Source organism: Trichechus manatus, unplaced genomic scaffold, assembly GCF_000243295.1.
Source record: "Trichechus manatus latirostris isolate Lorelei unplaced genomic scaffold, TriManLat1.0 scaffold00064, whole genome shotgun sequence".
Taxonomy (NCBI): domain Eukaryota; kingdom Metazoa; phylum Chordata; class Mammalia; order Sirenia; family Trichechidae; genus Trichechus; species Trichechus manatus.
Window position 1 is genome coordinate 9,336,291 of NW_004444000.1, and position 18,836 is coordinate 9,355,126.

Genomic DNA, 18,836 nt, shown 5'->3' on the forward strand with positions numbered 1-18,836 from the left:
TCCTCTGTGCACCCCTATCTCCCCCCTCCCCACCTGTCTGCCGGCACATGCCTGTTCGCTGTTAGACCATCCCAGTTCTAGGAGACTTGCTCTAAAGTGCTTTGCCGCCAAGGATGCCTATAGAACTGTGGACCTCTGGGGTTTGCCAGTTGCCAATTGCAATAGTTGATTTACAGCCAGAGGAAAAGAGGCTCCTGTGTCTTTAAAACAGCTGTGCGCCAGTTTGGGTGAATCTGCTTGTTAATCCAAGGACTCATTCAGTGTATTTATTATAAAGCAGCCCTGAGCACACTGCCAAGCCAGGGCCGGATCCCAACTGGAGTTGTGTGTAAGGCTTAGAGAATTATTTCTTGAGTTCGGCCACACCGCGAGTCTCTGAAATAGACCCTTTCATCTCGTCTGTCCCACGAGGTGGAGCCAGGAGTGGGCTCCTCCCTGGTTGGTTCTGCTCCTGCCTCTTCTTCGCTCTCCTCCTTCCATCCCTCCTGCTGGTCCTGTATTTACTCCCGTCAGGGTGGAGCCATGCTCAGTTTGAGTCAGGGCTAGGGAACCAATCAGAGCTGCTCTGGGGCATTCCAGGGGACAGAACTCCTGACCCATTTTGGGAAGGAATTTTTCCAGAAAGATCCCTTTTCATCACAGCACTGTGACTGCACCTCAGTGGCATCACGCCCAGTGAGCCTGCCCTGGGTTTGCTTGCCTGGAGCCTCTGTTCTATCCCTCCTCCCTGTGTCTCCCTAAGGGGCTGGGAGAGAATCTTCCAGCCAGGAAGAAAGGACCAGGGCTTGTTTCTGTATTTATGCGGTGTTAGTTGTCCGGGTTAGACGGGAAGCTCTGTCAGCCACCGCGGTTCCCACTGCGTGGCCCCTAGCAGGTGCACCCAGAATCCATTGCCATCGAGTCGATTCCGACTCACAGTAACCCTATACCAGTAGCTCTTAAAAAAATATTTTTTTACTGAGATGTAATTCACATACCATTAAGTTCACCGTGTTAGAGTGGTTTTTAGTATATTCCCAGAGTTGTGCAACCGTCATCAATATCTGATTCCAGAACCTTTTCATCCCCCCAGGAAGAAGCCCTGTGTCCAATAGCTCTTTCTGAATCAATACATGCTGGCTTGGCTACCCAGCAGCGGACATGAGGAGGCGGGCGTGTTTCTGGATGAGAGCCCCCACCCCTGAGCTGCCAGGCTCGCCTGTGTCTCCCTGATCTCTAAGGGCCCCTCAGTCCCTCCTTCCTCCCACACCAGCGCCGGCTTGATCCCGAGGGCTTCCTAGGATAGACTGTGCTGTGTACTGAGCCAGTGTGCACCTGGGAAAAGATAATGAGCACTTTCACCAGCTGCAAGCACACATTTCAGCCCGGGGAGCTTGGGCTGTGGTGGCTGCAATTCCTAATGGCTTCCTGATGAGGCAGAGCCATTTATTAGCAGTGGGCGAGGGCTGCGCATCCCCCAGTCTCTTCTTTCCCACCTGGCCCATGCAGTGGACAGTGGCCTCCGCTCCCTCCCCCTTGCATCGGTCACCTTTCCTTTGCTCTCTGACGTTGGCCTATGACGTCCATTGATCTGAACACTGGGTCTGCCTGGCGACTTTTCAGTCTCATGGGTTTGCTGCTGGGAGAGGCATCTGACGCTGTCTGCTCTGGGCCAGCGTGGGCGAGACTCTGGGGCAGCAGTGGGATTGTCAGAAGGCTAACGTCTGAGGGGTTAGGGGCCTTTAAGAGAGGCCCGTCTGAAGTGGGAGGAACAAAACCCTTAGGAACGGAAAGAGATGACCGCTAGGTGTCTGTCCTTGAACTGCACTCTAAGTGCACTTGCGTTTCGACCTGGAGCTGCTTGCATTGCTACTGGCCGTGGCCTTTTTGCCAGACATATGGTCTCATTAATGAGATGTGTCAAGTTCAACATACAGGCTGATGCCCCTCATTTTTTGTCATGGCTTTGTCAGTGGGGTTTGTTGTATCCCCTTAGTTATCTAGTGCTGCTATAACAGAAATACCACTAGTGGGTGGCTTTAACTAACACATTTATTTTCTCACGGTTTAGGAGGCTAGAAGTTCAAATTCAGGGCTCCAGCTCAAGGGGAAGGCTTTCTCTTTGTTGGCTCTGGAGGAAGGTCCTTGTCTCTTCTGAGCTGCTTCTGCTCCTGGGCGATCTTCATGTGCTTGGCATCTCTCTTCCCCTGCCTCTCCTTGCTAGCTTGCATTTTAATCTCTTTTATATCTCAAAAGAGATTGATTCAAGATATACCCTACACTAATCCTGCCTCATTAGCATAACAAAGACAGCCCATTCCCAGATAGGATTATAACCACAGGCATAGAGGTTAGGATTTATAACACATGTTTTTGAGGGACACAGTTCAATCCATAACATTCTACCCTTTGGCGCCCTCCCCAAATTCATGTCCTTGCAACATGCAAAACACATTTACCCCATCCCATCATCCCAAAAGTCTTAAATTAACTCCAAGTCCAAACTCTCATCTTCTGAATCGGCCAGATAAGATATGGGTGAGACTTTAGGCGTATTACGTCCTGGAGCAGAATTCCTCTTCATCTGTGAACCTGTGAAATCTCGACTACAAGTTATCTGTTTTCAAAGTACAGTGGTAGAGCATGTACAAGGTATATGCTTCCATTACAAATGGAAGAAATTGGAGGGAAAGAAGGAATAACGAGCACCAAGCAAGTCCAAAACCCAGCAGAACAATTTACATTAGCTGTCATGGCTCAAAACTAATCCTGTTCTCTGAGACCATCTGGGCAGTGGTCCTGCCTTCCAGACTCTGGGAGTTGGCCATGCCCTCTGGATTCTGGGTATGGGTCCCCTGGGTCCTGGGCTTCAGCTCTGCCTTCCAGGTTCACTGGGATGGCAACTCTGCTCCCTCTGCTTTAGGCGGTCCCATTCTCCTAGACCATCTGAGTGGCAAACCCACCCCCTTAGCCCTGGCAGTCCTCATTCTTCTGCCCCTTAGGCAGGACTGCCTCCTCAGCTTTGGGCAACAGCCCCATCCCCTGGCACACTTTAATGGCAGCCCCACACTCCAGATTGGAGTTGGTGAAGATCCAAATCTTTGAAACCTAGGAGGCTGTGGGCCCACCCTTTGGGATTCAGGAGACCATAGCCCCATCCTTTGAAACTGAAAAGGTCCTGCTTCCAGTGCTCCTTCCAACAGTGCTGCTGATCTCTGTGCTGCTCCAGGTCCATTTCTTTTCTTGGAGGACAACAGATGTAGCTCCTTTGGCCTGTTCCTTGCCTGTAGAATTCCAAGAGGCAGTACAAGGTTCCTTCCTTTTGTTCTTTCTCTGTCCCCTTCAGTCTAAGCTGATGGGGTATCTGCTGTGGTAGTTGGTTAGATCCATCAGTCATAGGCTTAATCTCTTTAACAAAAGATTGTGTAGCCACGTCCTTGGTGAACATTCTAGGATGAGTATCCTTATTTTGTACAACAGAATTTTCCAAATCTTGAAGTTCTGTTTTCATTTTGCACAGTTAATGTTTAAGTCCATCTCTTTCCTTTCGCATTTTACTACAAGCAGCAAGGAGAAACCACACGGCCCCTTTAAGATCTTACTTAGAAATCTCATCAGCCAGATATCCAGGTTCATCATTTACACGTTCTACCTTCCACCAAATATTTGGACATGATTCAGACAAACTCTTTGCCACTGTATAAAAAGCGTCACCCCCCTTCCATTGTCCAATCACACGTTCATTATTTTCTTTTAAAGCCTCCCCTGAAGCACATTTAACGTCCACATGTCTAGCAACATTCTGTTGCTGGTACCATGTGTATAGAGAATTTCTCTGTGGCTTTCCTCACTTCCTTCTGAGCCCTCACCAGAATCGCCTTTGATGTCCATAATCCTACCAACGGTCTCTTCAGGGCAATCTAGACTTTCACTATTAGGCATCTTAAAACTCCTCCAGCCTCCACCCTTTACCCAATTCCAAAACCACGTCCACATTGTAGGTGTTTGTTAGAGCAGCATCCAACTCTTCTGGTACCAAATTCTGTCTTAGTTGCCTAGTGCTGCTATAACAAAAGTACTATAAATGGGTGGCTTTAGCAAACAGGAATTTATTTTCTCACAGTTTAGGAGGCTACAAGTCCAAATTCAGGGTGCCGGCTCTAGGGGAAGGCTCTCTTTCTCTGTGAGCTCTGGAGGAAGGTCCTTGCATCTTCTGAGCTTCTGCTCCTGGGCGATCTTCATGTGCTTGGCATCTCTCTTCCCCTGCCTCTCCTTGCTAGCTTGCATTTTAATGTCTTTTATGTCTCAGAAAAGATTGACTCAAGATATACCCTACATTAATCCTGCATCAGTAACATAACAGAGACAACCCATTCCCAGGTGGGATTATAACCACAGGCATAGAGTTTAGGATTTACAACACATATTTTTGGGGGTCACAATTCAATCCATAACACCCCTCAACTCTGTCCCTGTGCCTCAGTTGCCCTGTTTGGAATAACAGCAGGACTGCAATGGTTGTATTTATAAATCTTTCAAATGACATAAAGGCAATTTTTTTTTTCCTTTCAGTGCTTATTAAAACAAGGTCAAAAGGTTACTGTAATTAACTACTGTCTTCACCCTTTCTGGATTGATAGAAAAAGCATCACCAAGTTTCAGAGCCATCACACATAGTAGGTCCATGTAGGTCAAGTTGAGTATTGGAGATTGCTTTATGATCTGTGGTATCAGCTGGAATCTCTGCTGCCAGGAAGCTCCTCTGCAGTATAGTTGGGCCATTGTTACTGAAGACTTGTAACCTGCAGTGCGGATAGATAGCACCATGGCCCCATACAGTCCCCGGTCCTGTGTACTAGATCTTTGGATGGCTGTTCCTCTGTGGGTCTTAACAGCTTGGGGAAGAATAGTTTGTGTCTAGAGCAATGGACCAGGGTTTTATGGTAGTGGATACCTGCAGAAGACCCCCTCCCTTCCAATCCACTGCTGTAAGTGAAAACGGTGCTGGCCAGGGACTCAGGAAATAAAGAGTACTCAGGTGACCTTCATTTTCTCCATCAGTAAACGAAGCGTTTGAGCTTGGTGGTGTCAAAAGGCCTTTCTAATCCTCTGTGTTACAGGACTCCCGTAGGGTCCCTGACTGGTGACAGAGCTTGGCTCCCTCCTCCGCCTCCTCGCCTGCAGCTTACTTTTCATTCATCTTATTATTACCTCGGGTTGCCAGGAAAGAGAACATCCCTCCAAGGAGGTGTTAACGTTTTATAGCAAATTCTGTAAAGCCCTCTTGTCTGCTCTTTGGCCCTGGGTGAGGTTTTATGCACAACACAGCCGCAGTGAGGGCAGGGTAGAGGGGCAGAGGCAGGAAAAGTGTGAATACAGGAAAAGAGGCAGGAAAAGGGTGATAGTTATTGCCCCAGGGTATAAAAAAAGCCAAAGCTGTTGAGCTGCAGGGGCCAAAATTATAGATGAGGTAGGTCTAAACAAGCCTTGGAGTGGCCTCAGATGATAGGTTTAGCAGTGAAGCTAATGGTTGAGGGAGAGTACCCATAATCCCATGGAAGCTCATCTCTCTGGGTCGTAAGTACCTCCTTAGCAGCTCAGGAAATTTGAGCTGGGACTCAAATGATTACCTCAGTTCCACCAAGTAACAGGAGGATTCCTGACCCTTCATTCAGGAAGCACATTTGGCTTTAAGGAACTGAGTGGGGCCTTTATTATATATGAGCTGTCAAACCCATAGAGCCTGGTACTCTAACTCCAGAAGTTCTGCGGTAGGATAGAGCCATCCGTGTTTGGTGAATTTAGTTGGTGTGCACGCATTTTTGAAGGCGGGGATAGGCCGAGAGAAGGGCCGTCTCGTGCACTTGACAAGCACGTTATGGTGGGAACGTTTGCGTCTTCTTTTATGTCAGCCTCACTTCAGGGTAGGAACGGGCGTCTCTCTGCCTTTCCCCCACTCATACCATGTGGTTCCCTTGTGGCTCCCTTGAATTACACTGGGATGATTCAGCAGGGCCCTCCCTTAGAGAAGAAGGAAACGCTTAGCCTGTTGGGAGCAGAGGGAGGGGGAGAAGTCAGGGAAGCAGCATTTGAGTGAGGCCCTGGACCAGGTCAGGCGACCCCCTCTGCCCATTTAGACCTTCACAGCTTGATGTGCTTCAGGTGGTCGGATGATATATCTGGTTTCAGTCCCCACCATCTGCTTGGAACAAGAGATGTACAGTTTCTGCTAACTCAGGAATGTTTGCTTGCTGCAACCTCATACGTGTTTTCTCAGTTCCTCTGGTCATTCAAGTTTGCCCGGGCACCTTGGCTCACCAAAGCCAGTGAAGAGAGGATGGGCTGGGGAGGGAACCGCAGTGTATCACTTTTCACCATTCCTTGGTTCCATTGGCCCTGGCCGTGTCCAGCCTGCTCTGGGCTTAGGTTTTAAATGATAAAACATTTAGGTGCTTGCTTCTAGTTCCCTCCTAGGGTGGTGACATCCTCTAGGATATTCTCAGTAAAATACCCTAGGCTATTTACCTGAAAAGTCCGTGGGTAGCAGAAATGGTTTGCACCCAGCTGCTAACCAAAAGGTTGATGGTTCAAACCCACCGAGCGACCTCCCAGAAGGAAGGCCTGGTGATCTGCTTCTGTAAAGATTACAGCCAAGAAAACCCTGTGGAGCTCAGTTCTGTTCTGACAGACATAAGGCCACCGTGAGTTGGAATTGACTCCAAGGCAATTTTTTGTTGTTGTTGTTCAAATTTCTATGAAAAGGTGGAAAATAATCTTATTTAGGTTCCTTGGGTGGAGCAAAGGGTTAAGTGCTTGGTTGGTGGTTGGAGTCCACCCAGGGGCTTCTCAGAAGAAAGGCCTGATGATCCACTTCTGAAAAGTCAGCCACTGAAAACCCTATGGAGTACAGTTCTCCTCTGGCACATGGGGTTCCCATGAGTTGGAGCCGACTCATTAACAACTGGTTTGGTTTTCTGCCTACTTGGGAGTTGGTTTTCCTAGAGCAAGGAGGGAGGTTAGTGAAAGGAACTTAGAGGCATTCCAATTCCTCACCTTTGCCTTTGATGTTCAGGGCTCCTAGATTGTCATATAGAATGGACTCGTTTTTTCGAGTCTTTGTTGCAAGAGGGACCACCGGGAAGTGTCTGACTACTCCGCCATCTCGGCCCCGCCTCCCGAACTTAGAGGCGTAGGTAGAAAGCTGAAGTTACTCTTCAGGGGATCTGTGTAGTAAACCCAGAATTTCTCACCTTTGGGTATTCCAGCTTTGTACATAGGATTCTTAACCTCGGAGATTGGACTGGATCCCCCAGGGTGCACTTGTTGATCAGCAGTTGGCCTGTTCCTGCTGAAGGGCAGTGCGTGAAAGGTCCCAGTGAAGGCGGGCACAGAGGGCTGACTGCAGCCTCGCTCCTGGGGCCCTCTGCCTAGCCTTTCCTTCCTGGCCCAGGCTCAGTTGTCTTTCAGTTTAGGGTCTATCACAGGCTGATCTGACCACTGCTGACACTTTTTCAGTCAGCTTCTAGGAGCAGTAAGAATATGAGTACATAGTTAGGAAGCATTAACATTGATTATCACTTGAAAGTCATGTTAGAGCATAAGATGACATTTCCAGAAAACAGAGAAACTGTCAAAAGTGGCCAAAATCATGAGAAAGCAGAGATCTTTATTGAGACATGAGGGCATATACAGGTGAATTTGAGCTCTCGGCCTCATTAGTCTAGCTCCAGAGAAGTGAAGAAGGGACTTTCCCCTGATAAAGCTATTTTATACTGTCCCTAAACCTGTGTAAAGGGTCCCTGGGTGGTGCAAATGGTTTGAGCTTGATTACTAACCTAAAGGTTGGTGGTTCAGACCTACCCAGCAGCACCATGGAAGAAAGGCCTGGTGATCTGTTTCTGTAAAGATTACAGCCAAGAAAAACCTATGGAGCAGTTCTAATCTGTAACACATGGGATTGCCATGAGTTGCCATTGACTCAATGACAATGGGGTTGATTATTTTTTTTCTGTTATTTAGATGTGTTATTAACAGACATCATAGGACTATTGTTTCAGGAACCACAGAGTTGATCTCCATCTATTGGCTTCATTTGACGTTGGTATTCCCTCTTCCTGGGACCTCTGAGAGTGAGGCTGTAATTGCTTTGGACTGGGCTGAGCCCAGGTTACCTTTAGGATTTCCCCCTTCTCAGCAGTGGCTGCATTTTAGCAGCAGGCAAGCAAACTTCTTCACTTGGCTAAAGAGATCCTTTAGGCTAAGAAGGAACTCTGTGAACAGAAAAGAAGCTTGAGGATGGCACCCTCGTCTTCCTCACAGATTACTCCAGCTGGAGCTGTGTGTATAGGGCAGACTTCCAGTTCCTCCTGTCTGGGACTCACAGTGGCAGATATAAATAGAACAAGACTTTGTCTGCAGCCATTGTTCTCTAACTGCCCATTGTTTCTGGAAGCAAAGCATTGCTGCGGCTGTCTCTGTCTCTGTCGTTCTGCCACTGAGCAGAGGTCTCAGTCTCAGCCTAGCCACTTCTACACTTGCCTTTGCGCTTGTCCAGTGCTTGGAGGGAAGCTGGCGGGGACGACTGGCTCCACAACAAGTTGATCAGCTGAATCTCATACCGTCGTACTTTGATTCCAGTAAAGCTTTTGTCTGTGGCTTTCCATGATGTATTTGTGGTCAAGACGAAGAAGATACATAGACTCACTGGTAGTAGAGTCTGGAGGATTTGCATCTGATTGAGTTTTGATGAATGTGTCTGTGTTAGAATAATGCCTGGTCTCTGGAGTTATGCTGTGGGGCTCAGTACTTAGTCACTGCCTTTTCAACATTTTTATCAGGAACTTAGATTACAGAAAGATGCAGAGAGCATACTTGGTAAATTGCAGATGGTGCAACGCTGAGAGGGATAGCTAATAGGTTGAGGACAGACTCATAAAATAAAAAAGAACTCTACGTGGGGAAAAATGGATGCAGACACACAAGGGGAAGCTTAATATAGATAAATGTAAAGCCCTACAGTGAGTTTAATAACATCCAGTCAGTAGGTGCGAGAATGGGAAGAGCCGACTCAGCACGCATTCATCTGAAGAAGGCCCAGCAGTGCACTTTGAATGACTCTTGTAGAGTGGCTGGTCGAAAATCTGTGTTGTTGGAGTTGGCAGCCACAGAAGTGTGTGGAGTAAGACGATAATCTCATTGTTCTCGTTTTCTTCCTGAGCACACGCTGTTTGCTTGTGATGGTTGTCAGGAACACTGGTATACAGGAGTGCTTCTGGGCGAGCAAAGGCCAGATCCAGGCCTCATAAATGGTTGAAGGATCCGATGACCTGGACCTGAAAACCTAGACAGAGGTGACAGCAGAGAGGAAGGGCAAAGCAGTGGAAAAGCTGACTGTGTGAAGATTAGATTTATACTGTGTGGCTTCAACCAGCAGAACGAGGGCCAGTGGATAGAACTCATCAGAGGACGGATTTTAATTGAATGTGAGGGATCATTTTCTAGTAATTATTGCAGTTTATAAGTGAAAGTGAATGACTCAGAAAGTAGGGAGCCACCACATGCCTTAAGTGAGGGGTTATATGAGAGCACCTTGTATAAAAACGGAGTGAAGGTGGTGTCTGAACTCCTCCAACCCCACAAGCGGGAAGGGAGAACCAAGATCAACAGTGCAAGGCTAGCTCCCGTGAGGTGGAGGCCAGACAAGCCTCCTCTCTCCGCCATCTTTACTAATTCTGACACCAACCGTCCCTCGCACAGCACTCTCTACTTTGCCGCTGGGTTCGATACTTCACTGCAATGGCCGCAGAGAACTCACAGACCATACTCATGATTATGAGTTTATTAGGGAAGTAACAGTTACAGTTCAGGCTCAGGAACACTCAGGATACAGTTCTTTCATCAGGACAGGCTCTTCCCAACCGTGCTCACCGGCACACCTCTCCCTGGCCCTAGGTCTCTCCCCAGAGGCACTCAGCTTTCTCTCTCCGTGGGCTGGGAAGCCCACCATGCCACGTCCTACTGCCGGGTCTCTGCTGCTGGGTCTCTCCTGCCGCCACTTCTCGCCATCTTCAGGATTACAGCTCGCTGTCTCTCGGTCTCTTGCTTCCAGGAGCTTCTCAGCGTAGGGATCCCAGGTCCGAAGGACACGCTCTCCGCTCCTGGCTGTTCTTCCTTGGTGATAGGATCTTCCTCTCTGCTCTGGAATTGGCTCTTTTTTAAGGCAGAACTGACCAGTCTCCTTGGTGGGCCACAGTCACCCTATCGCCCAGTCACCTGCATGGGCGTTACAAGACCGTGGCTAGAAAGGCCCCACAGAAGTAACCACTTGAGCTGCAGACCTTTGCAGACCTTTTTGGGGGAAGTAGGGGAGGCGTGTCCCAGGTCCTGGTCTAACTGATATTATTACTCATGAACAAACATTCATCTGTCATGTGGGAAGCTTTCAGTTATGTATATAGTAGATCGCTTCAGTGCCTGTGGTTGGCATCTTGAGAATATTTGTCTCCTGCAGTGGGAAAGTGGACTTAACTATTTCTTATTTTTCATCACGCTTTCTCCGGGCGGAAAGCAGACAGTGGCACTGTGTGAATGTGTATGAGTATGCTTTTTCCTTCTCTGTCCTGATTTATTTATTAAAAGAAAAACACATCTGCATAAAAAAGCTTGAGAATGCAGGAAGAATGTCCACTTTGTTTTTCTTTCTGCAGCACCAAGACATGTGGGGTTTCAGCTTCCTCTAAGGGGTTTTTGAAGACTAGCTTTCATCTCAGACAAGGCTTTTTCCCATTGGAAAAATGGTCCTTTTTTGGTTTAAAAATGTATTTGTATAACGTATAAATAAATAAGAAAGTAGAGAAAAAATTTCCTTTCAAAACTTATGGAAAACTGTTGCTTCTGAACATTAATCGGGAGCTGGTCGCTGCCTCTTCCCAGCTGACTTCTGCCCGCCTCTGTCCATTTATCTGCTTGTACCTTTTTCCAGTATTAGCTTCCCCAGCTTTCTCCTTATTTTCTCTCATTTTCCTTCTCTGCCATCCTTCCTTCTCATGCCCTCTCTGCACGCTCTTCCCCTCTGTCTTCTCTCCTAGCTCCTGCCTTCCTCCCTCTCTGCTTTGCCCCTTCCCTCTCCTTTCTCTCAGGCCACCTTCGGCCCTTCTCAGGCTGTTGGAGCTACCGACTCGCTGACTGGAAGAGGTTGTCTCTGTGTGTGTTTCCTGCGTGGGTGGAAGAGGCAGGCCTTGAGAAAACAGTTCAAAAGTGCAGAAAAACTTCACCTCTTCCAGCCTAAATAAACGAGCTCCACTCCACTTGTTTGCCCAGATTTTTCCTTTGCCCATGGAGAAAACTCCTCAGCCCCCACCTTGGTGATTCCCAGGAGCCCTCTCCCCCAGTGCCTGTCTGGCCCCAGAGCAGGTGCCAAGTGGACTGGGAGGCGAGCTTTTGACACACTGTGGGCCTTTGAGGTCTGTGGGCCGCAGAGAGTGTCTGCATGGAGACTCTTCCCTTCTCTAGAAAGAACTTTTTAAACAAGCAAATTGATGGAGAAAATGAAAAACAGTGTTCTTATGCCCTGTCATGTCTGCCCCCCCCACACCCCATTTTTAACTCTGCAAATAGGTACAGGTGGGAAACACCTGGATTCAGTGTCTGGACATCTAAGTTTGAGTCCTGGTTATATCATTTTACTGGCTTGGTAATCTCAGTTAAATCATATGATGGAGCTGGAGTCCCTGGGTTCCATAAATAGTTAAACACTCCGCTACTAACTGAAAAGTTAGTGGTTCAAATCCTCCTAGAGGTACCTCAGAAGAAAGGCCTGGCAATCTGTTTCCAAAAGATCACAGCCATGGAAAACCCTACGGAGCACAATTCTATGTAGAAACACATGGGGATGCCCTGGGTCAGAGTTAACTTGATGGCAGCGGTTGCTTGGTTGGTTGTGATGGAGATAATACTGAACTTGGTATTAGAACATGTTGAGAAAATACTTTCTAAAATATAAAATTCTATTCAGATATCAGTAATGATAATTATAGGTAAAAACTAACTTAAAATAAATTGGTTAGCCCAATTTATCAATTTCTCCAGGATCTCAGAGGATAAGGTATGAAAGATTGGTATGTGAACCAGAAGTCATGGAAGCTGGGATAATAGCAAGATGTAGGATGTCAAATATTTTCCCTTTTCTTCTTAAGTGGGTTTATCCTATGCCATCTTGGTATCAAAAGCCTTAAGACCTTGTATTTAGTTGAAGGCACTTAGAAGTGTTAAGGTTGGAACCAGTAGGATCCAATGTGGCTGTCTGCAAAGCCTTGAGGTTGAACAGGCTCCATTCACGCTTTCTTCCTAAGTAATATGGAGACAGTGGCTCTGTGTTTCCCATAACAGAGAAATCACAGTGTTTTGGGACATTTAAACCAAAACTGAAGTCCATTGCCTTCCAATCAATGTCATCTCATAGCGACCCTATCAGACAGAGTAGAACTGCCCCATAAAGTTTCTGAGGCTGTAAATCTTTACGGAAGCAGACTGCCACACCTTTCTCCCAGGAGTGGCTGATGGGTTCAAACTGTGGACCTTTCAGTTAGCAGCCGAGCACTTTAACAGCTGTGCCATGAGGGCTCCTTTGGGGACATTTAGGGCTCACAAAATGTGTCCTGTGGTAGGAGTCAAGTGTAATAATCTCTGTAGGAAATGATTTGAAACATGTGACCGAACCTCTTGCTGTCCAGTCGATTCTGACTCGCAGCAACCCTGTAGGACAGAGTAGAACTGCCCCATAGGGTTTCCAAGGCTGGAATCTTTACAGACGCGGACTGCCACAGCTTTCTCCCATGGAGGGGCTGGTGGGTATGAACCGCCGACCTTTCAGTGAGCAGCTGAGCGCTTTAACCACTGTGCCACTGGGGCTTCTCTGAAACATGTGAAGCACTCTGCAAATGGCTTAAAATAATCCTCTAAGAACCTTGAATTATTTTTAAAATACTTTATTGAGGTGGTCCTTGTTTGCAGGAATCCTAACCTAAGTAGATAATACGTTCACTTCAGTTGCGAGAGAGTCATTCATTTAAAGGCACACAAATGACTAGGGTCAAGTGCAGTTTGGGTTTTGGCAAATTCCAAACCTATAGAAGTTAGTTTTGAGCACACACTTGTGCTTTCGGCTTGTGGCATGTTCACCCTAAGATGGCACTCTCAGGAAGGTTTGAACACCAAAAGGCGTCTTCGGTTCACTGGATTCATGTAGCAATGAGGCGTTGTCATAGTAAAACGTGTTTTAGGTGATTATTGCTACAAAAGAGATTTCCTCCTTAGCAGACTGGAGGATGCAGAATAGGTAATTGGTCTGTTCTGTTAGAAGTAAGAACCAGTTTCAAGAGACGTCAATTTCCATTTGTATGTTGGAATCTGATTTTGCCTTCATTTGCCCATTTTCTCAGTTGCTTAGTTGCACCTGGGGAAATTGCCAGATTCCTTCTCCTTGCTTGGGAAATAACAAAACCTTCTATTGTTGTTTAGACTACATGTTGTAAGTTGCTTTTCAGTTAAATTCAAGTTACCCACAATCCACTGAGTGCTTCCCATGTATTAGGAGGTGGAGTTTTCACACACATGGCATTTAATCCCTATGCTGGGCAGGTAGCGCATCCTATGGAAGGAGAGAAAGCTTTGTCTCGGTGGTCTTTGAGGCTGTTTTTATGCCCCCTCATTTGCCAGAGCTGTCAGTCCTGCAGGACACATGCAGTCAGACACTTCCTCTTCTAGGCCATTTGCCCAGTGTTTGAGGTGGGAGATTCGAACTGCTTTAAGAAAAGAGCGAGACAGTGTAGCTCCAGGATCCGGGGGGAGTTCGGCTTGCTGGCGTGGGTCCTGGAACGGAAGGGCCTCTCTCTTCTGGGTTTCCCTGAACACCTGGAATTGATTTGGATTTTGCTCTGACTCCGAAACGTTTGCTGAAGTGGGGGATGGTGGAGGGGATAGGAAAGAAATAAATCCAGTGATTAAAAATAGATTTTGCATGGCAGGTGCCTGAATGGATCTGGGAACATGCCTGCAATCCCTTTTGTCTGGCAGGTCTGAACTCGGCGCTGCCGAATTACAGCCGCTTTCATTTGTTTCCTGCCCCCTACCATGTAATGGCCAAGGGCTCATTGGAACCACGTGTGAGCCTGGTGAGTCACCAGATCCTCAGGACTCAGTGTAATAACGTGTTAAAACTCCTTTTGGGGGATGGAGCGGGGGCTGGAGGAGGGAAGGAGGGAGAAGACTTAGGTCACTTCCTACAGATGTTGAATGTGGTCAGCTGCCCTGCAGGCCTCTTCCTTAGTCCGGGCTGCAGGTCCGTGTGGCCCTCTGTGCAGCTTGGGGACCATCTCTTTCTCCCTAGGACAGCCTCCCTCTGAGAGAGGCATCTCCCTCGGAGCTGGCACATTGTACCCAAACAGTGTGCGTTCCCTTCCTGGCTGTGTGCATTGATAGCCCAGCCAAGCTGCTGTAATTTGAGACTGGCTTGCGTTTTTGGTCAGTCAGGTCATTGGGAGGTGAATTGGGGATTTTCTGTGCAGCTTCTTTCTCCTGGAACCCTGGTGGCACAGTGGTTAAGCGCTTGGCTGCTAATTGAAAGGTGGTTCGTAACCCACCAGCCACTCCACAGGAGAAAGATGTGGCAGTCTGCTTCCATAAAGATTATTCCAGCTCATAGTGAGCATGATGATTACAGTCTTGGAAACCCTGTGGGGCAGTTCTTCTCTGTCCTGTAGGGATGCTGTGAGTCGCAGTTGACTTGAAGGCAACACTACTTGGCAGAGATTTTTTTTATTGGCTGGTGACTTGGAGGGGTTGGTAAATAAGAGAACAGCAGAAACCTGGTCTTTTTGTTTCTCTAACTGATAGGCCTTTGTTTGGGGCCTTGTGGTGTCCCATTATTTGGGACAGTGATGGACTCTTTGGTTGGGATGGGTGGCCCCGCACTGGAGCCATTTCTCCCATAGCTCTTGCTGGAACCAGGAGTCCTGCTTGCTTCCCGTTGCCTTGACACCCCATTAGGTTCATGAAGACTGAGCCAAGGGGCCGAGGAGGGACGTCACCTTCATTGCATCAACCTCAGCAAGAATCTTGGTGGAGTCTATTGATCCCCTCTGTTGGAAGTTCTACCTGCCAGGTTTCTAGTACCCATTACAGAAGAGTACCCTGAATCTAGTACCCCAGTTGAGAATTGGGGACTGTAAGGCATCCCTAGGTGGCCCAGTCAGTTAAGCACTCAACTACCAGCCAAAAGGTTGGCAGTTGGAACCCACCCATAGGCACCTCTGAAAACAGACTTGGTGATCTGCTACCGAAAGGTCACAGCCTTGAAAACCCTATGGAGCAGCTTTACTCTGCACATGTAGAGTCAACTAACAACACGAGAAAGAAGCCCCTTACAGGTCATTCACCTCTCCTTCCCTCCCACGCTTCCATGGATGACAGAGGGCAGTAGAGACTCTTCCTGAGAGCCCCTCTCATTCTTCAGAGTCATTAGCATCTTTCCTGCTAATTCATCCTGGAGGCCAGTTAGGACTCTCCAGGGACATTCAATTCTAGAGTCCCAAGTTGCCAGTCACCGTGGCCTCAGCAGTTTTTCTATTTGTAATGGTCTGAAAGACTAAAAGCACCTTACCTCCCACGTGGGGACGTGCTCTAGGTGGTTTGGTAGTGGTCTTACCTTTCACGCTGCCCTCTGGTTGCTTGGCAGGAGAATTCCCAGTCTTTTTTTTTTTTTTTACATTCTCCTACTTACAGTTGTAAAATCCCTGGGTGGCACAAATGGTTTGCCTTCATCTACTAACCTAAAGTTGGTGGTTGGAACCCCCACAGCAGCACCATGGAAGAAAAGCCTGGCAATATGCCTTCATAAAGATGACAGCAAAGAAAACTCTAGGGAGCAGTTCTACTCTGTAACACGTGGGGTCGCAATGAGTCGGAATCCACTGTATGGCAGTGAGTGTGGGTTACTTGTAGTTATAAGTTCATGAGGACATTAGCAATCAGGACGAACCATCTTTGCAGTTTTCTGCTTATCGGAAGGAGTTGAAGGGACTGGTTTATCATCCTGATTTGAAGTGATTCCTCTCTGATCGCTTTCATGTTTCCCAAATCATGTTAGCATCCTCTGTGTCTCTTTAAAGGAAGTTCTGTGGTTCAAGTGGATGAAACACCATGGAGAGTAATTTGAAGACCTTTTTTCTCTTTCCTTGAGTTTACTTGCCTCTTGGAAACTTTCATACTATGATAGTTTACCTCATAAATATCCTTGGGATAATAAAATATTTGTGAGTGCAGTGACATGTTGTTTGGAATTAGCTTTATAACTCTTCAGTGGGGGGCGGGGATGAGATAAAACTGGTAATGTTGATAAATTTTGAGTAGGGGTTCATTTACTAGTCTCTCTTCTTTTGTATATGTTTGAAAATAACCATCATGAAAAATTCAAACCCCGTGACAGAATATGTTGTTGTTGTTGTTGTTAGTTGCCATAGCGTTGGCTCTGACTCACGGTGAGCTTACGTATAACAGAATAAAACATCGTCCGGTCCTGCGCCATCTTCTTCATCATTGGTATGTTTGAGTCAGTTGTTTCAGCTCCTGTGTCAGTCCATCTCTTGGAGGGTTTTCCTCATTTTCCCTGACCTTCTTCTTTACCAGACATGATGTCCGTTTCTAGCGATTGGTCTTTTCCTGACGACATGTCCAAAGGAAGTGAGCCAAAGTCTCACCGTCCTCACTTCTAAGGAGCATGCTGGTTGTATTTCTTCTAAGACTGATCTGTTCATTCTTTTGGCGGTTTACGGTATATTCAGTATTCTTTGCCAATACCGTCGTTTGAACACGTCACTTCTTCTGTCTTCCTTTTAGACACTACGTATTAACAGAGCTCTTAGAAATGCATCGACGGAGTGACTTACCCAATGTGGTTACATTAATGGCAAAACTGAGGTCAGAACCCATATATTTTGACCAACAAGCCTAGCCAAGTCCAGTGCATTTCTCACTTTTCATTTGGGACAATTGTGCCCCCTCCCATGTCCATGAATCAGAAAGTTTCTTCTTGGTTTCCTTTTACTTAACAAATATGGTTTCAGTGAGCCTTTATGTAATTAATTGACCATCTTTTATATGCACAGTTGCCCCTCAGTGTGACGCAGAGGTGAACACAGACAGGCAAGGAAGCCAGGTTGTCCTCTAACGTGTGTTACTTTGTATGGAAGGAAAGAAGACTCTACCTTTAGTGCCAAGGAAGCAAAAGATCAGAGCGGATTCTGTAAAATGGCTTTTAATTATGTCTTAAAGGGGTTAGTCATAGGAAACTGGATTTCTTGGATCCTTGAAGGGTTTTGTGTAAGTTTTTAATTAGTTCCTCAAATCTGTCTAATTCTCAAGTAAACTAAGAAGCTAAAAGTCCTGTTTCCTCTCTCTGTTCTCAAAACTTTAGTTTCTTTGGACCTCTGACCTGTTCCTGGCTGCAGCAGGAGTGGAATAGAGTAGAAAGACCTCAGATTAAGAGCTGAAGACCTAGAGTTGGAACATCAAGAGTTAGAGGGCTTTGTCTGGGCCCTTCCCAGCCCTGTGACTTTAGGCCAACCTCTTTATACCTCTCGGTCTTGGTTTTCTGTTCTGTAAAATGGGGCTCGTATACTACTTTACCAAGTCCTTCAAAAGTTGCATGTTGCGAGGATCTTGTGGAATAGTATATGTGAAAGGTCTCGGCAGACTGTTGAGATGTAAAGTGTAGGTGTTTCTTTAATGCTGTTACTGATTGTGACAATACAGTCCATATGGCTGGTATTAGCATCATCATCCAGTAAGATGAGAAGAGGGTCAGGCCCAGTTCCACGGTAGCCAAGACTGGGGCTGCACTTTGGATTTCTTGTCCTTGGCTCCATCCCTCAACATCTACCCCTAGGATCCGATGTGCCCCAGGCTTTTCCTAGTCTTTTATTTGAGAAAGCTGACAGGAGAAACTTGTCAGGTCAGTAAGGCTGTGTGTCTTCAACTTCTGCACACATAAAGGCCACCTCAGGCTTAGAGTCCCTGTAACATTATTGACAATAATTCGAAAGTTATTATTCTGTTTCAAAGAACTCAAAAGAATGGTATGAAAAGACACATAAAACTTCCATGCAGGTTCTTGGAAACTGAACAACCCTTAATTTTGAGCTACATACGTAAGTGAACTGAAACCCTCGCTTTATAGTTCGCTCGCAACATCCATGAGGTGGTATGAGCTTCTGTTCAGGGTTAGGCACAGTGAAGAATGAGCAGATGTTTCCCTGCATTCAGAATGCCACTGGCACACTCTGCCCCTGCTGGTTCCAGGAAAGCAACCTGTTCATTTCTGCCGAGGTACGTGTAGTCTTTGGTAAGGTAGAGTTTGGGATGGTTATTTATTCACTGGCTTCTGCACAGCTTTCCTCTCAGAAACCTAGGGTAATTCTTAGACCCATTAACTCAGATAGAGGTCCTGAAGGAGTAATTAGTGGGTGAGAAACGTAATATGGTTTCATACATTTATGTTTTCAGTTTCCAGTGATGTGTTCATAGTGTCCACTGTGTTGGCATAGCATTTCTCCAGGTTAGGTTCTCAGCGTTTTAAGACACATGTGTATTGGAATTTATGATATTATACATATTATCACAAGATAATTTCAGTATTTTTCTATGAAAAGACCTACAATTAGTTAATTTCTATGGCAGTATTGATTAATTTCTAGACCCTGTTTCTAAACTTAGAAAATTGGTACCTAATGCAAAAATGAGCCCTGGTGGTGTAGTGGTTAAGAACTCGGCTGCTAACCAAAAGGTCGGCAGCTCCAATCCAC

At 46.7% G+C, this 18,836-nt stretch overlaps 1 protein-coding gene across 5 annotated transcripts in view; it reads left to right on the forward strand.

Moving 5' to 3' along the window:
• Window positions 1-18,836, forward strand: part of ETS1 (ETS proto-oncogene 1, transcription factor) — a 73,374-nt gene that overhangs the window by 17,191 nt on the left and 37,347 nt on the right. For 2 of the 5 annotated variants that reach the window (XM_023734067.1, XM_023734070.1), the window contains exon 2: window positions 14,053-14,150. The exons of the other annotated variants lie outside the window; for them this stretch is intronic. In XM_023734067.1, coding sequence (XP_023589835.1) covers window positions 14,053-14,150 — 98 coding nt within the window. The remainder of the gene's footprint in view (window positions 1-14,052; window positions 14,151-18,836) is intronic. 5 annotated transcript variants of the gene reach the window in all.